The following is a 20047-nucleotide window of genomic DNA, read 5'->3' on the forward strand; positions in this document are numbered from 1 at the left end:
GGAAGCTAACGTGAAATGGCTGCATGAAAAATGTGAAGAAATAAAAAATGAAATGGTTGTCTGAAGGACTGACTCAGCATACAGGAAAGTCAAAACAAGCTTCACTGAAATTAAAAGCAGCGGTGGTAACATTAAGAGTGCAATGGAAATACCACTGTTAAATACAGAGTAGGGTGAAGATAGGTGGAAAGAATACACTAAACATCTCTATGAGGGGAAGGACTTGTGTGATGACGTGACAGAAGAAACAGGAGTTGAAACAGAAGAGAGAGGAAATCCAGTACAAGTATCAGAATTTAAGAGAGGTCTGGAAAACTTAAAATCAAATAAGGCAGAATGGATGGATAACATTCCATAAGAATTTCTAAAACCATTGAGGAAAGTGGCAACAACATGACTACTCACACTGGTGTATAGTGTAGGAGTCAGGCAATACACCATCTAACTTCCAGAAAAACATCATTCACACAATTCCGAAGATTGAAAGAGCCAACATGTGTGAGAATTATTGCACAATCAGTTTAACAGTTCATGCATCCAAGTTGCTGACAAGAATAATATGAAGAATGGAAAAGAGAGTTAAGGATGTGTTAGATGATGACCAGTTTGGTTTTCAGAAAGGTAAAGGCACCAGAGAGGCAATTCTGATGTTGTGGTTCATAATGGAAGCAAGTCTAAAGAAAAATCAAGACACATTCACAGACTTTGTTGACCTGGAAAAGGTGTGTGCAATGTCAAATGGTGCAAGATGTTTGAAATTCTGAGAAAAACAGGACTAAGCTATATGGAAAGATGGGTAATATACGATATGTACAGGAACCAAGAAGAAATAATAAGAATGGAAGACTAAGTACAAAGTGCTCAGATTAAAAAGGTTGTAATATATGGATGTAGTCTTCCCCCTGCTGTTCAACAATCGATACATCAAAAAATCAATGAGGGAAATAAAAGAAGGGTTCAAGAGTGGAATTAAAATTCAAGCTGAAAGGATATCAATGATAAGATTTGCTGATGACATTGCTGTCATCAGGGAAAGTGAAAAATTATAGGATCTGCTGAATGAAAGCAACAGTCTAATAAGTAAAGATATGGATTGAAAGTAAGTTGAAGAAAGATGAAAGTAATGAGAAATAACAGAAATGAGAACAGTGAGACACTAAACATCAGGATTGGTGATCTTAAAGTAGATGAAGTTAAGGATATCTCCTACCTAGGCAGCAAAGTAACCCATGATGGATGGAGCAAAAAGGAGACTAGCACTGGCAAAAAGGCGATTCCTGGCCAAGAGAAGTCCACTAGTATCAAACGTAGACATTAATCTGAGGAATAAATTTCTGAGAATGTACATTTGGAACACAAGATTTTATGGTAGTAAAACATGGACTGTGGGAAAACTGGAACAGAAGTGATTTGAAGCAAATAGTATTGAAAATTAGGTGGCCTGATAATGTAAGGAATGAGGAATTTCTCCATAGAATTAGTGAGGAAAGGACTATATGGAAAACACTGACAAGAAGGGAAAGGATGGTAGGACATCAGTTAAGACATCAGGGAATATCTTCCATGGTACTAGAGAGAGCTGTAGAGGATAAACATTGGAGAGGAAGACAAATATTGGAATACATCCAGCAAATAATGGAGGACGTAGATTGCAAATGCTATTCCGAGACAAAGAGGTTGGCACTAGATAGGAATTTGTGGCAGGCTGCATCAAAACAGTCAGAAGAATGATGACTTTGATATGCTGCTCGTATTACAAAATGCATGTCTCTAGTTGTGAAACTTTAATTTTACCAGAAAATGGGATGATGCACCAGTTTTCGTAACTACTGACTGGTACCTGTTGGCCATCATACATCTATATCAAAGCTATCAAAATGCAAACAGTTTAGTTCTTTATGAAAAAAGTTATTTTGTTATAAAAGGAACCAGTTCCTTGATATTTCTGACTTTCAACATCTACTCCAAAATCTTTAAGAATAGGTGATAAGCGAGATGGCAATAACAACTGACCTGTTTTACTGCTGACATCATTTTTCAAAATTTTTAAGAAGGTGATGTATTCTAGAATAGTATCTCATCTTAGCAATAATAATATCTTCAGCAAACCACAGTTCAGTGTCAGAAGGGTTGCTCTACTGACAATGCCATTTGCACGTGCATTCACCAGATTTACACGCATTAAATAATAAAACAGCACTAATTGGTATTTTCTGTAATCTGTCAAAGGCATTTGACTGTGTGCATCACAGTATTCTCCTAGATAAATGGAAGTTTTATGAGACTGATGGTTAGCCAACCAATGGATAATATCATATCTTTATAAAAGAATGCAGAAAGTTGTACTTAGTAATCCAACCAATGTAGTCCAGTAATAAAATGAAACACCTGCAGCCATCATTATGATGTTATTTTATTATATTGTAACCAGTTTTGGTGACTCAACACACCATCTTCAGGTCTGGGTTGGTAATTGATGGTTGCAGACACAACATCAATTTTACAGTATTCTGCAGAATCCAGTGCATAGATTTTGGCCACTGATGGAACCATGTAGGCAATTGGGGTCAGTTGAGGCCTGAAGATGGTATATTGAGTTACCGACAATGGTTGCAGTATAATAGATTAACATCATAATGACAGGTGCAGGTATTTCATTTTATTATGGAAGTGAATGGCCAAAGTCCCGCAGACCATCATTCACAAGTATGGACATACAAAAAAAATGTATGCCTGGGAACATAATTCTGCCTGGGTACAAATCAAGTATGGACTTCCCCAAGGTTCAATCTTAGCTCCTCTTATTATTCCTCACACATGTAAACGATCTTCCGTCTCATATACAAAAGGAGAATTAGTTATTTATGCAGATGGCACTAATACTGTAATCAATCCAAACGTGCATACAGAAACAGATGAAATGGTAAACAAAGTTCTTAAAAGTATCATTGACTGGTTTTCTGTGAATGGTCTCATCCTCAGTTTTAAAGAGAGATCAATTTTAAAAAGACAGAACATATCAGTTCTGCACATCTAGGGATACTACGCCAATGATAAGTATAACACATGGTGAGGAAGTAATAAATAGGGTGGAAACTACAAAATTCTTATGTGCCCACATCGATGAGAATTCAAATTGGAAAAAGCACATTTTGGAACTCCTAAAACAACTTAGTTCAGCCACATTTGCAATTGGAATCATTGCAAATCTTTGGGGAGGGGGGAAAATCAGTAAGTTGACATATTTTGCATATTTTTATTCACTAATGTCATATGTGCTAAGCTGTCCAGGGGCACTAGCCGCAACATGCATGGCAGCTATAAGACATGAGTCACGGGAAGCAATGCTTGTGCAGTCTGTTGCAGCCACGTGGGATTTTCAAGTATACCCCAGACTGATAGGAGGCACACTGAGAGCTACAGACTACCAGGAGCCTCGCCAGGCAAGAGCAAGAAGTTGCTGGCTGCATCACAAGACCATGCCTGTGGTCATGAGTTAGTAGAGGGAAGCACCTCTCTTCCTGGAGAATAGCTATTTAAGGAAACCCAGGGATCACTGCAGAATTCCTGCAACAATACCTGGTCAATTCATACACCGACGGTAACGCCAACTAGTAGGGTTCTGCATTGGAAAATAGCTGTCTTGAAGTGTTAGACATTTCAGTGTTTAGTTCTGGCTCCACAGAGGTAGGTGGAGCCAATTCTAAAGAGCTGTATTTTGTTTGGAACTGCAGAAGAGACAGATTAATTTGTAATTATAAATTGTGACAAAGAGTTTTTTGGGTTTTGGAAGGAAAATAAAGAAGCTCTCTTTCAATTAGGAAAAACAGACAGATTCTACAGTGACGATGAGAATTTTTTTGAAGTGATTAGAACCTGTGTACCATGCCCAGGTAGATCAGGAACAAGCAGCATCCTTGCCATTGAACACAGACACTACGCATCTGGTGTTGCTCTCACTCCAAAGGATGCATCAGGTGAATAACGCTCTACTGACACAAGTTTTCTCTTTAAAGTCACCTCCTCCGGTTACTGTGGGGATCGGTTCCCAAACCACCACCCAGTTAACACCCAGGCACATTGGCGCCAATGCCCTTCAACCCTCTGACATGAAAATAGAACCTTGGGTCAGCTGCATAGCCTAATTAGAGCAGCATTTTGCAGTGAACAACATCTGTGGTGATCAGCAGTAGCACACCTTCCGCTTGACCAACACAGGACACGGGACCTGCGATCTACCAGCTGCTCAATAGTTACATCCCCAAGCAGAACTGCACTTAGTGCCCTATGATTCCTTGAAGAAAAGCTTAGCTGATTACTTAGATGATCAGATACACATTGCTGCAGCTCGACACAAGTTCTTTAGCTGTCAGAAGCTACATTTTGAAACCTGTAGGGAATTGATAGCTAGACTCTAGGGTCCCTCCCAGGAATGCTGGTAACAATGTGCCAATGGACAATGCAAGGTCCCTTGTGCATCAGCTCTGGTCCACAAAACAGTTTAGTTCACACCCCTGATGAAGGCCTATAGTAGGATCTACTGAAATCAAAGGTTGCTTGAACCATGCCTTCCCACCATTCAGGCTTTTGAGCAATCTCTCAGGGCAGCAGGCGCTGTACAAGCTCCAGCTCTGTTATTTGCCTCCCATCCTGACTTGTAAGCTTTGCAACAGTGGTTGACACCCATGTTCATAAAAGACCCTCCAAGGACATATCATTTCAAACAATTACCATCTTGTAAACAGTGTTTTGTTACATACCCATGACAACGATGCCCTTTTCGCAAGGCGGAGTGAACTGCCTGCAGTAAGTCTGTCCAAAATTATGAAGCTCATTACTCCTCCACTTTCCTGTCCATGCCTGGGCATAGGGCAACTGTGAAAAGGATCCTTTCCAACAAAATTTTCCAGAAATGGCACTGGCACAGACTGGCCTCCCACAGCCCACTCAGCTGCTCTCTCTGTAAGTTGACTTGGAAAGCAAATCAGTCACCATCCAGATTGACACTGCGCCAGCAGCTATAATAATCAACTGGTTTGCATACCAAGCCATCAGATCTCCTCCACTGTGCCCCTTCGCCACAACGCTATGTAGTTTTACTAACGACCACATTTCCATGGCAGGACCAGGTTCTGCCATGGTGCCATGTTAACCTGGCTAAAATTTTTCAGGTTGCAGTCCTTGGGGCACCTAAGCTGCTTGGCTTAGCCTTATTATATGCCTTGGGCCCCAGGACCCATAACACCTCTGAAGCGATCCACATCCTCAGCCTTTAGTGTTCCAGAAGCTGTTGGTGGGGGTTTTAGGGTTCGAGGCACATATCCTCCTATTACCCATGGTGTCCAAAAATTTTTTAAAGTGTGCAATGTCGAGTTTGCTCTCCATGATAAGCTTCGATAGGAATTGCAGTGTCTCCAGAATAGGGCTTCCTCAGTCCAGTCATGCGTAATCAATGGGTGTCCCCCCATCGTGGCTGTGGAGAAAACGTCAAGTGTCGTCTGTATTTTGGCGACTTCAAGACCGCTGTGAACACTCAGTCCACAGTCACCAAGTATACCATTCCCAAGCTTAGGGAAATTGTTTCCTGTCTGACTGGGGATATGGCATTCACCAAAATCAACATTCAGGATGCTTATCTCCATCTCCCATTGGATGACAACTCCAAGACGATTATGGTCATAAACATTGGATTGTTTCAATATATGTGGCTTCTGCATGGCATCACCAGCACCTCATCAATCTTCAAGAGGTAGTTGGAGCAACTCTTAAAGGACATCACAGAGACAGTGAACTATATCAATAATATTCTGGTCACTGAAAAGAATATGATTGATATTGCCTGGAACCTCAACATGCTCTTCTCATTGTTCATGATGGCAAACCTTCTTGTAATCTTCACAGATGTTCTTTTTCCGCATTCCACGTCAAATATTTAGGACACAACTTCCTTTCATCAGGAATATGGCCTATGCTGCAGCATGTGTGTGCCATCCAACATTTATTGGCCCCCACAGACATGTCCCAGCTCAAGTTTGAACTATTATCGACAGTTCACTCCCATGCTACATCCACTGCACGAATTGCTCTGTAAGAATGTGCTCTGGTAGTGGTCTTCCCAATGTGATAAGCTGTTCCATGACTTGAATGAGGCCACCCCTCGGCCTACTTGTCTACAGGCATACGATCCAATGAAACCACTGGTGTTAGTGGCCGATGTCTTTGACTATGGGATCAGTGCAATTTTGTCCCACATTGAGAATGGCATGGAGTGACCCACTGCATTTGTGGGTAGCACAGAGGAACTACAGCCAAATAGAAAAGGAGGCTTTGGCCATTATTTTTGGCACCAAACACTTCCATGATTACATCTATGGCCAGCTATTCACACTCATGACAGATCATAACCTCTACTGCATCTCTTCAAGCCTTCAGCAACAATACTGACCTGCACGGCATGCCAGCTGTGACAGTGAGCTCTGTTTCTATAGGATATGCCTACAATATCCAAATTGTGATTGCCTGTTGGTCACGACCCAGAATTTGATAAGGATCTGGAAGTCTGTTTTCATGAAGACAGTGAGGCTGCTGATGTCATGGACATCTCATGACTGATGCGCACCTCTTGGGAAGAAAAATGGTGAAAGATCCTTTCCTCTAGGAGGTTTTGCATTATACAACACAAGGCTGTCCCTTGGGCAAGAAATGTCTTGTACACTCAGACCTCCATGCCTTCTGAATCAGGTGTCATGAGTTTCATCCTCACCTGGCACTCTGTTGATACAGGGCACCATGGGCTGCGCTGGGGTACTCTTTCCCAGAACCCTCTAACATAAGGTTCTTCGGCTTCTCCATTATGGTCATTGGGCAGTCATTTTAACAAAGTGCCTCACCTGGGAATATGTCTACTGGAGAGGCATCAACACAGATATTGCCAGGATAGTGAAGGAGTGCCCCACATGTCACAGCAGGCAAGCGGCTCCCCATCGGTATTTCCCACAGGTCACAGCAGTGTCTCCTTGGTCCCGCCCCCATTCATTTGGACTTTGCTGCCCCATTCCTCAGCTCTATGTGGCTCCTGGTTGTGGATATGAGCAGTGGATGCCCCTTCATGTTTCACATACAGTCCACAGCCTCAGCGAAGATGATCTAGGAGTTGGCATGCTTGTTTGCCCTCAAAGGCCTCTCAGAAGCCCTGGTCACTGACAATGGGCCCCAATTTACATCAGCAAACTTCCAGGACTTTTGCACCTCAAATGCCATCTCGTTATCCCATCCTTGTCACCAAATGTTGACTCCTGCCTAAGCATTGAATATGTGGTGTCTAGGAAACCTGCTTTCTTGGATCACTGCACAAACTCAAACAAATCGTATTAAAGAAGTTTATTACAAAAGGAAATGATTACAATACACAACTTTGTATTTACACAGATGTGTAGTAAGCAAAGGGCGACAGACAAAATAAGCAAGTTTCTTCAGTATAGACACTGCTACATAGCAGAAGTGAAATGGCTAGTCTTTATGCTATTCTTGAACTGGGCTGCTACCAGTTGGGTGTGGTGCTTATGTTCTCTTCACATTGAGGCCACTGCTGTCACATTATCGCCCTGGGGAGGAGCCGATCAGCGTGCAATTGGCTGACATCTTCTTCACAGCTCTCTCTGCTTATTGTTCCTGACTGGTATCCTGACACTTTACTTTACGTCGCAACATAAACACTATAAGTGTTATCATTTTTGTATCTTTTGGTCTCCTTTATATATATAATATCTGTACAAGTTGCACATCATTGTGTCTGTGTTTGTGACATTCAATTGTCATGTGAATATGGTCTAAGAAGCCGGAAGGTGCTTAGTGACCAAATAAATATAATTTTGCAAAACATACAAGGTATACAACTTTTCTTCCGCCATTTTTTTCCCCCACATTTGAGGCTTTAATGAAACAAATTGGTTACACATGTATCATTCTAAGTATTTTCCATCGCTGGCCACTACTTTCTCCCATCTTTTGGGCAGTGTACGAATCCCGTGTCGAAAAAATTGTTCATCTTTTGAATCATTCCACAAATCGATCCAATTTGTGACTTCTTAATGAGATCAGAAGTGTTGGTCAGCCAGGCCATGCACCATTGATCTAAGCAGGTGAAAGCCAGAGGGAGCAATGTCCGGAAAATAAGGCGAATGGGGTAGGACTTCCAAAAATGGTTCAAATGGCTCTGAGCACTATACAATTTAACTTCTGAGGTCATCAGTCGCCTGGAACTTAGAACTAATTAAACCTAACTAACCTAAGGACATCACACACATCCACGCCCGAGGCAGGATTCGAACCTGCGACCGTAGCGGTCGCTCGGTTCCAGACTGTAGCGCCTAGAACCGCACGGCCACTCCGGCCAGCTAGGACTTCCCATTTTAACGTTTCCAAGTAGGTTTTGACCTCTTTTGCAATGTGGGCTTGAGCGTTGTTGTGCTGCAAAATCACTTTATTGTGCCTCTCACTGTGTTGCGGCCGTTTGTCTTCTAATGCTCTGCTCAAATGCATTAATTGCATTCAATAATGAGCACCTGTGATTGTTTCATTTGGTTTTAACACCTCATAGTACACAAAGCTGAGCTGGTTCCACCAAATGCAGAGCATGATCTTGGAGCCGTGAATATTCAGTTTGGCCATTGACGTGGAAGCATGGCCGGGATATCTTTCCGAATCATGCCCACAGCCTTGAGACGTTTTGAAATGGCTTGCTGTGTCACTCCTACTAATCGTGCCAATTCTTCTTGAGTTTGATGAGAGTCTTCACTCAGCAATGCCTCCAATTCTGCACCTTTGAAAACATTCTCTCTCCCACCACTGTGCTGGTCTACAACATTAAAATCACCATTCTTGAAGCTTTGAAACCACTCACGACACATTCTTTCACCAATAGCGTCCTTACCATATGTACTTGAGAGTATTCAATGAGACTCAGCCACTGTTTTCTTCATATTGCAACAAAACAGTAACAACTCCCGCAAATGACGAGAATTAGGCTTGTAAACTGACATTTTCAATCAAGAACAACTTTATGATGCAGACACAAATTGACTAATGTGTGAATAAGGTTATGTTGACCGAGGTCTCAGCTAACTGCCTAATGTCTGCGATCTGTTTCTTTCAACTGCTACTTACTGTTGTCGCCACCTATCGGCAATCAGCGGAAGCAAAGTTGTACACCTTGTATATTGAAGGAATACATTTTCAACAGATGAGAGAGAGGTACTAAAACATTAGATTTTTTTTGGTAACTCCTCACAACACAACCCTAATTATTCTGTGCTATAGCTACAAATATCATGTGTGAAGAGCACTAAGTAGGATCTGCATGGACAATTTTGAAATATATGTTAATTATAAATGCTGCACATAAGAAAGAGACTTTTTCAGAGCTCATACATTGGGTCCTATTGGTGACAGAAAGGTAGGGTCAAGTGTTTTGAATAGCCCTTAGGCTAGGGACCATTTATAATTTATATACACAACAGAAGGATCATCTTACTGTAACTATCCTACTATACAGCATCAAATTTTGAATATTACACACTTCCTCCAGCTTAGGCAAATGGAGCAAATAGGTTTGTTCTTTTCACATTAGATATCTTCTATGGTGCACCTAAATGGGCTAATGGAGGCACCATTTAATTCATGGGCTGTTCTTACGAGAACTCAAAAAAAGCATTTTTCACCATTTTTCGCCATTTTTTTGCCACAGTAGCAGATATCTAAATGCGCCCACTTCCAACTTAAAAAAAATATTTATCCATTATCAATAAACATCTCCAAAAACATCATTTTTGGACAGCAAAACCAAGCTGCAAATTCCAACATGGCTATTCAAAGCAAATGGCTTAATTTTCACAATATATTCCTAAGATCATGATCTCGAACACACTTGAAACTTTTCTTGATATCTTTATACATTTCCGAGATATAGAGGTTCAAAGTTATGGCATGAGAACATATTTGTAATTTTTTATGTTGTGAGAGAAGGAGACAGTGGCAGTGGGAAAGAGGTGGAAAAGGAATAAATACTGGAAGATGGTAGACAGTGGTTGTGGTATAGAAAGAGTGAAGGAGACAGTAGCAATGAGAGACAGAGGGGCACAGCGGCAGTGGAACACAGGCGTCAGTGACAGAACAGTGCTAGGAAAAGGGTGAAGTACACAATGCCAGTGGGAGAGGAATAAAGTGAAGGAGAAAGTGGAAGTGGGTGACAGCCAGTGATAATGAGAAAAGAGTCTAGGACAATGACAACAAGGAATTGAGAGGCAGTGACAGTGAGACGAGAGAGCAGCGGTGGCAAGGAATTAATGAAATAGTAAGCAGTAGGAGAGAGGAAAGAGAGAGCAAGAGTGAGACAGTGACAGTGAGAAGAGACAGTAGGTGGAGAACAGAATGAAGGAGACTGTGGCTGTGAGACAGGAGACACAAAGAGAAAACGACAATGAGTTGGACTGAATGAATGAGTGAGAGTGGGCAAGTGAGACTGGATGGGTATGAACTACTTCAACAGCAATGGACTAGTAGGTGTGAGCAAGTTACAGTTAGAGGAACTTCTAGGCGTGAGATGTAAGTGACATGTTAAAAAGAGCGTGAATATGCTTGCATGCCAAAATTTTTGGCAGAAATAGGCTGCTGGTACCCCACTTTTCAATCAAAGTCTTTTTTGTGCTCTGATAGGAGCTTTTTTCCACTGGTTCTAAATTAGATAGAATAATTTAAGGAGTACAAGTTACACCTCACCAAATAGTTGAAATGACGAGACATTAATAGACATACACAGAGCACTGAAAATATCGCTAGCTTTCAGACAAGTCCTTCAGAGTTATAGAGTACATACACAGATATCCATGTGTAGAGTTACGATTATTTGCATTCCACCAAGGACTTTCCATTACCAAATTAGGTAATACTCTAGACATTTCTACTGGGTAGGGGTCAGTAATACAGAATGACAGTTTTTCTTTTCAATTAAATACAATAATATGTTAATGGAGCATAATTACACACACTAAATGAAACAATATGTGCAAATAAAACAAGATGTGCCCAATGAGGATATAGGAAATACGAATGATAGTAAAATAATTATGCAGTACCTGGCTTCTTAGGGACCACAGTTTCACAGTCTTGTCACGACTTCCACTAAGGAAACTATTTTCATTGTCTAACACTTGTATGGTGCGGATGTTACTTGTATGGCCTGAGAATCTCTGAAGTTTTATCTGCTTGAAATTAAAATTTGTTTCTTTATCAGGTCGCCCAATCTCATGTTCCCAGTATGCCAACCAGTTTCCATGTAAATGCCTAGAAATTTAGGTAAGGCAATATTTCAACAAAAATAGTGAATAATTACATTTAGCAATTCTGTGGCCATTATAAATACCTGTTTGTATTCTCCATTTTTTTGCTTATGAGATTCATCAAGTCACCTGCACTTTCTTGAAAAGCAATACCCGCACTTTCTGTTGGTAGAACAGAAGGGATATCTGCACTCTGAAATAAAAGAAATAGTAATATTAAGTTCATGACAATCACTGTAAAGTATTTTAATGTCTCGGTTCATAGGTAACAAGATGCTAAAATGTGACAATTAGTAAATTTTTGGTAACAGTCCTAACGTACTTAAGCAAAAACTTGCAACTCACTTTAACAATATGTATGGTGAAAATTATGATACTGATTTAAATAGTTGTGACTGGCTTGAACACTGACTAAAATGGATGAACCAGTCACTCTGAGACACACTGCAACAATCTACGCAATAATCTGGGCAAGAATACTCACAATACACAAAATATTACAATCTTTTCCACATTAATCTCATTACCTAAGACAGTAAACAAACCCTTATCATGAAAAATGGTGCCTACTTGTCAGAATATAAAATGGTATCCAGTAAATGTGGTGCACTGGCACTGGTACACCAGAAGCAATCCACACTGGTGAGTCTCCATGCCAAGAAGGACCTGTGTGTCAGAGTACAGTGGCCTATTCTCAGTCATGTTAAAGCCATTTCTTTCCACCTGTGTGATTGGAATGATGTTCTCCATGGCAAAACTGTAGGTTTAATCAGCCTTATAATTTGTTATTTCGTATCTCCAGCCACACATCCTCTCTCTGACCATAACACTCCACCTTAGCAATAAGGTAACAGCACTGAAGAGGGCTAAAAGGTGCAATACATTACTTTAATTGTAAGTGTCCCTTGTTGCTGTGTCAGTTTGATGATTTGCCAGTATTCCCACATGGCCCAGTGCCCAGAAGAATGATACTGCCTTCCCTTGATACTGTAGTATACAAAGTATGTCTTACATGTTTAGCACTACTTTGTCTGCTGGTATGTTTGCTGAAAATTCTGTGTGGTACTTAGCGAATCAGAACAGGCAAAGTTATTCAGCTGATTGCACCTCATCTGCCCCAGTGCATTTAGGATTGCAGAGAACTGTGGATGAAAGACTGAAAGTATAATCGTAAAGACACCATAAGGAGAAACTACTGAACAGTCTACAGTATGGCCTTGCTTAGACCTAACAATGTAAATAATTATTAAATTTCTGTGCTACTCTAAAAGCATTTAAAAGATTTGTTTGAAAACAATAATCTGGTGCACAAGATTTCTTGAACTTTATCAAATAGTCTTGGCCTCACTATTGAGTATACTTGCTCCAGCCCTGTGTTAAAACTTTTAGGTATGGCACAATCTCTAGAAGCTACTCCTCTGCTCTAGTCCCAAATGGTCTCATTACTCTCCTATGGATTAAATACATCAATTCTGCTGATGATCAGACAAGAAGAGCAGAGGCCATAGACAGGAGGATTGATCAGACATTACATGCATGTCACACAATGAGGAACTTCTGTCACATGTTTAGAGGTGGTTCACCATCCTCGCCACAAAGGCTGCCTATAGTACTTGTCCTGAAGCCTCCTAACACCAATCTAATGCCTTTATGGTGAATGGATTCCAGAACATGTAAATAGGTTGTTTGTGCAGAACCATACACAACACTGCCATAGTCCAGCCACGAGCAAACAAATATTCTGTAAAATAACAACAGGAAGGATCTGTCAGCCTCCCTGTATCTGCCACTAGGATGCTTTTGAGATGTTGAGAGCCTTTCGAGTTTTTACTTCTAGATACTTCAGGTGCAGCAGGCAGGAGTCTCTCATTGAACATGAGACCTAAAAACATTATTGAGTCCTTAAAACTCAGAGTGGTGCTCCCACAGACACAATTCAGGCTGATTAAAAACATCACATACATGATTAAAATTGATGCACACACTTATCTGTAGAAAAAGTGAAGCCTATGTCTTAGCCCATATTTCTAGTCTTCTTACTGTTAGATGCAGCTGTCAAGCCAGTTGTTTTGAAGTTGGAAGATAAACAAAAGACTGAAAAATCAGCTACAAAAAGAGAACACTGGGCAGGACTCCATACTTTGGTCACTGCGCTGTTCATGGGCACTGCGAAAGGAGTAACACTTATCATAATTCCAGACAGACACTATTCTCCTGGGGATGCTGGTCTGAGAGAGTACTGACAACTGTGAACCTAGAATATTATCCTGAAAGGAAGGTTCACACTATGATGGGAAGAAAACCTTGGAAGACCTATTCCTATTGTTGTCAGCAAAGCACTACATCTGTGTGATGAAGTTCTGGGAGCAGCAGTCATTATTTATCATTCACTATCTATGTGGATCACTCTCACTTGCTTTCATAAGTGTGAGCACTCACTGACTGTGTCTCAGCAGGTGTGTAGTCCGTTCCATGATGGTTAGCAATGCCACAATGCAGTATGAGGATGTAAGTGAAGCATATCAAGTCTGCACACACTGCAACTTCACAGCCTATGTGCACGCATGTGAGTTCGCATAGATGTAGTTTTTACTACGAAACATCTAATAGTAAAAATTAGCAGTTTAATGTAGAGATCGATATCTCCTTGTAGAGTTTTGAAAAGCTTTTTATAATGGCCTATGATTAATTTTTGGGGAGAAAATCAAACAAAAGGATATAATACAACTGAACAGGTAAAAAAAGTCTACTCACCGAGTGGTGGCAGGAGAAAAGAAGATATGAAACTTATGGAAATGTGCAAGCTTTTGGAGCCAGTGGCTCCTCCTGGCAGAAGGGTTGAAGGGAAAGGAAGAGGGATGAAGGAAAATGAACTGGTGAGATTTAGGGAATGGGGAGAATAAAAGAAAAGTCACCCAGAACTCTGGATCAAGGGTGACTTACCAAAGAGGATGAAAGGGAAAGACTGGTAGATGGGGACTGAACGAGACATGATCTGAAAACCTGAGAGCTTAAATATATTAAGATAGGGTAACAAGCAAAGCAGAGATAACTTTTTTTAAAAAAAGACATCATGCAAGAGTTAATAAGACTGGAAAGCTATGTGCACTGTACATGGTAGGCATGGAGGGGTATGAGGTGGAGAGAATGCAACCGGTCGGAAAATAAAAGATATAGGTAACCAAAAGGGAGTGGAGAAAAGGAATACTAACTGAAAAGAAATGCCGAGACCAAATAAATTAAAGCAACTAGTCTCAGCATTTCCTTCTATTACAAAACATCAACAGTATTAGATTTAGAAGATCACCTAACAAAGAACTTAGAAACAAAAAAGGAGTATGACAAAGCTTTTGTGCAACCCCCTCAGTTTGTAACATTTTTATAGATGATTTCTTGAGGGGGTGAACATAAACAATAACAACTGAATTTTATTTAAACTTTGACACAATTCTAAATATTTTATACATCAACCTCCATCTGCATCTTCACAGATGCTCTGGAAGCCACCATATAGTGCGTGGAGGAGGGTACGCAATATCACTTCTTGTCATATCCTTTCCTGTTCCACTCTCAAATGGAGTAAGGGGAAAACAACTGCCTGTATACCTCTGTATCTTATCTTCATGGTCCTTATGTGCATTGTAAGTTGGCAGCAGTAGAATTATTTGGCAGTCAGCTCCAAATGCCTGTTCTCTAAATTTTCTTGATAGTGTTTCTCGAAAAGAACGTCGCCTTCCCTCCAGGGATTCCCAATTGAGTTCCCTATGCATCTCCGTAACACTTATGTGTTGTTCGAAACTACCGGTAACAAATCTAGCAGCCCTCCTCTGTATTGCCTCGATGTCTCCTTCAATCCGAAGGAGTACTCAAGAATAAGTTGCACCAGCATCCTATATGCAGTATCCTTTACAGGTGAACCACTCATTCCTAAAATTCTCCCAATAAACCGAAGCTGACTATTCGCCTTCCCTACACAGTTCTCACATGCTCATTCCAACACATATTGCTTTGCAATGTTAAGCTCAGATATTTAAACAACTTGACTGTTTCAAGCAGGACACTAGTAACATTGTATCCAAACAGTACAGGTTTGTTCTTCCTACTCATCTGCATTAACTTGCATTTTTCCCACATTTAGGGCCAGCTGCCATTCATCAAACCAACTGGAAATTTGTGTAAGTCATCTTGTATCTTCCTACTGTCACTCAGCTTTGACACTTACTGTACATCATGGCATCATCAGCAAACAACCACAGATTACTGCCCACCCTGTCAGCCAAATCATTTACATAAGTAAATAACAACAGTAGTCCTATCACACTTCCCTGGGGCACTCCTGACGATACACTTGCTTCTGTTGAACACTCACTCATGAGGACAACATACTGTTTTGCATTATTTAAGAATTCTTTGAGCCACTAACATATCTGTGAACTTATTCCTTATGTTTGTACCTTCGTTAACAGCTTGCAATGGGATAGTGCATCAAAAGCTTTCTGGAAATCTAGGAATATGGAATCTGCTTGTTCTCCTTCATCCATAGTTCTCAGTATACCATGTGAGAAAAGGGCAAGCTGAGTTTCACATGAGCAATGCTTTTTAAAACCATGCTGATTTGTGCACATAAGCTTCTCAATTTCTAGAAAGTTTATTATATTCAAAATGAGGATATGTTCACAGATTCTGAAGCAAACAGAAGTTAGAGATATTGGTTAAAGTTGAGTGTGATAGTGAAGTCATCTGGTCACATATAAGAGGTGAAGGTGAAATCAATTTAATTGTTGGATGTTTTTGCCTGATTCTGCTGTGACAGTTCTAGAGCTGTTCAAAGAAGGTCTTTAGTCAATAGTGCGTAAATATGCAGATCTTGCAGTAATGGTTGGAGGCGATTTTAACCTGCCAAATACTGACTGGGGTATCTATGGATTCATTGCAGGGGTACAGACAGACAGTCAAGTGGAATACTTTTGAACATGTTTTCTGAAAATTGCCTTGAGCAGCTAGCTTGGTAGCCCAAATGGAAAGGAAATATCTTAAGACCTTGTACCTACAAATAGGCCAAACCTTATCGACAATGTCAGTATACAAACGGAGACTAGTGATCATGATGTCATTATAGCAACTATGATTATGAAAGTTAATAAATCAGTCACAAAGGCTAGGAGGGTGTTTCTGCTAGATGATGTGGTTATTGTATATAGAACTTGAAGTGACTTGCAATGCCTGCCTTGAGGTCATCTAGTATAAAGTTGCCGAGTACACTCTGCACCACTGAGTACACTGCTAAACTATATGGTTCACTTAGATGCTTCCACAATGTAATAGTTCAGTTGAGCTTCAGCCATGGGAATATGCTCTCCAATAAAGCCTTGGATCCTGACACTCTCCTGTAGTTAACTTGCATTAACTACACAACACTCCGCCTCCCCTTTGGAGTAATTTTTTAAATTTTACTTACTTATTTATATGTTTATTGTATTATTTTTTACTGTATCTTAATATTTCCTTCTCTCTGTACTTTTTTCCCATTCTCTTATTTCCACTTACCTCCTAATTCTTATCTGCACTCACTATTCATTTCACTTCAAATGCCTGTATAATGTAGTAGGACCTGGTTTTCTCTGCATTGGTCAGGTGAAGTGTTTGATGGCTGCAGCATAAGTCTGAGCAGGCTGAATCTCTTCTTCCTGATGTATTTGGCTGGTTTCAGAGATTGGTGCTAAAGATCATTACACTACTTCTTCAACATTCTCTAGTACCTTTTGACACATTATGTTAACATTTACGGCAGTTATCTCTTGCTTACTCAGTTCAACAGTTTTGGCTCTCATAAAACACGTTGTTCATTCTCTCACTAGCTGGCATATGAGAGAGCGATGTCGTGGCGATTTTCCACAATTGCCATATGGACCACATTCATAAGTCAATCATACGTCTTTCATCTGACTCCTTTCTGTTGCATATCCTCAATGTGATGGAATCACTTGATGTACTCCTAATATGTTGTGACACCTTTTACAACTACTACACCTCGATACATTTCTTCTGTGACTCCTTTCATCAAGTGTGAGATTTTGTCAGATTTTTCATATTCATATTCACACTGTAACATAGGGCTATAGCATTCTGTAAGTACAACTGAGTCCTTTCCTTATGACACTGGGCCCCATTCTGCCGATGACTGTCACCAGCATTTTCTTCAGTTCGGCTTGCAATTTATCTGAGCTAATAAGCTTTCCATTTTTGTTCTCAAACCACTGGTGGATTGTGCCATTCAAGTTGGTTGGTTGGTTTGCAGAGTAAAAGGGACTAAACTGCTTGATTATCAGTCCCTTTTCAGTGGTTATGCAGTTCTCAGAAGAAAACCATAACCTGAAGAATCCTATTGCCTGAAAGCTGGGAAAGGAACAAAATGTGTAAAATTAGGTGTGTAACCACACAGAAGGAGAAAATGAAAGAAGCAAGCCAAAAGTGAAAACATTAACTAAAAGGAAAACAGTTGTAGAAGGTGTTATAACAATATAGCAGATGACCTGGGCTGGCTGATCGCAAGAATAAAAAAGGGATGAGCCTGCCACTTGCAACACACTAAAATCTCCAGCCTAAAAACAAGGCAAGAGAAACACAGATGGTGAAAAGATGAACATCAAGTCGAACAGGCAGCACCAGAGAGAGTGAGGAAGAGTAAAAATGAGGGTGAAGGCCTGGGGGAGAAGGCCACATGATAAAAACACCCAATCTCAAATAAAACTTAAAACTAGATCAGCCATTCAGGCATTGTCACCTAACATGATAGATAGTGCCTCAGGAAGGTCAAAAGTCCGTCTCAGGATGGTTAAAGTTGGACAGTCCAACAAGATGTGATCACTGTCAAGTTTGAATCATGGCAACACTGAGGTGGGCCCTCGCAATGTAGATGGTGACTCTGAATCATCCAAGTATGGTCGATGCGAAGATGGCAAAGGAGAACAGAGTCCTAGTGAGAGGGTTGCATGGAGGGAGGACTGCCACACCTTCATTGGCTCCTTTATCATAAGTAACTTGTTCGGCATGGTCAGGAAGTGCCATTCTGTATTCCAGAGCCCAAAAACCTTTTGGCATAGTACCAATCAAAGATCAGATTCTGGTGTGCCAATGTCCAGACTCCGTTAATGGCTAGCCTGTTGGCAAGTTCATTTCACAGGGTCCATATGAAGGCCACTGATCATCCACACTTTTCAGGGACATAGAGAGACTCTTGGGTGGCCATTACAAAAGGATGGTGAGGGTAGCAATGATGAAGAATTTGTAAAGCGGTCAAGGAGTCGCTACAAATGAGGAAGGACTCCCTGGCACATGGACGGATGTGCTCAGGAGTACAAGAGATGGCTACCAGTTCTGCAGCGAAAACACTGTGGCCATCTGGCAAGGAACACTGTTCAGTATGTCCTGCATGAGCATATGCAAACCCAAAATGACCATCAACCATCGAGCCTTCCATGTAAACTACCTCCGAGACCTGGGACAGGGCAAGAATAAAGAGAAACAGGCAGTGGAGGGCCACAGGATGAACTGAGTCTTTTGGGACATGGGAAAAACAGGCGTTGAATCTATGGGGCCTGAGGGGGCCTGAGCCAAAAAATTCCTGTGTGTGTGTGGGGGGGGGGGGGGGGGGGGGGGGGGGGGGGGGGGGGAGCAATAATTTAAGAAAATTATTAGTTATATTATGCTTTGTAAAATTACAAAAAAAAAATATGTTGGAACTTTTTATTTTCTTTGCTTGATGATAGTTACCTTTTGAAATACGTTCAGTAATGAGTTAAAGCAAATAATTATTATGGTAGTAAGCAGGTTAACTGAAAATGAGTGGTGTGAATCATGATAGTGTTATGGTACTGCGGGCACACTTAGAATTTGTCCTGGTGCAAGAACCTTTGGGTAAAGTCTGGCACTGGCAGGCCGGTGCTGCGGCTGCGGCAACATCGAAAGGACTGGAGCAGAAGTGCCTGGAACCTTCTGCCTTGCATCATCTTGATGCTTTGAGACATTATAATGCCGTGCCTATATAAAGCCCACCCTGCTGTCGCAGTCATTCACTTTGGATAGTTTCGTTCAGTGCATGCTGCAGATGTTTTTAGTATTCCGACTTTAGTGTCTAGTGGACTATTTTATGTAACTATATTTTATTCGTTTACTTTAGTCTCTTAGTGTACTGTGAATTAAGTTTGCAATTGATAAATTTGTTACCAAAAAGGCGTGCTTAGAAGCTGATGATACAGAAAGTCAACCTCCAACATTTATTGTGTCGTCAATTGCTTCGTCATTTTCAGGCGAGAACCATTCACAGCCGAAACCTGGACAATACAGTAAGGAAAGATCATTTCAGAAGTCTTGGTTGGTCAAATATACATGGCTAGAATATGAAGCATCTACCGAAAAAGTTTTTTTGCAAAACCTGCATAGAGGCAAATACTAAAAATCTATTACAATTTTCTTTAAAAAAGAAGATGCATTTACTTCCGTAGGGTTTTCTAACTGGAAAAAGGCTTTGGAAAAATTCCTTTTCATGAAAATACATTTACGCATAAAGAAGGTGTTCTGAAACTAAATTCCATCACTAACCAAAGTGTGGCCTCCCAATTGAATGAACAGTTCGATAGTGATATGAAGAAAGGCCATTTAGCTCTTGAGACAATTTTTACTACTGTGCAATTTCTAAGCCGACAAGGACT

General features: G+C 40.7%; 1 protein-coding gene across 1 annotated transcript in view; it reads right to left on the bottom strand.

Annotated features, from left to right (window-relative positions):
• Window positions 1–20047, bottom strand: part of LOC124805125 (WD repeat-containing protein 81) — a 303608-nt gene that overhangs the window by 21171 nt on the left and 262390 nt on the right. Inside the window, exons 23-24 of the mRNA XM_047265582.1 lie at window positions 11420–11529; window positions 11133–11340 (exon numbers count right to left, since the gene is read on the bottom strand). Coding sequence (XP_047121538.1) covers window positions 11133–11340; window positions 11420–11529 — 318 coding nt within the window. The remainder of the gene's footprint in view (window positions 1–11132; window positions 11341–11419; window positions 11530–20047) is intronic.

Source organism: Schistocerca piceifrons, chromosome 7 (assembly GCF_021461385.2).
Source record: "Schistocerca piceifrons isolate TAMUIC-IGC-003096 chromosome 7, iqSchPice1.1, whole genome shotgun sequence".
In the NCBI taxonomy this organism is placed as follows: Eukaryota; Metazoa; Arthropoda; class Insecta; order Orthoptera; family Acrididae; genus Schistocerca; species Schistocerca piceifrons.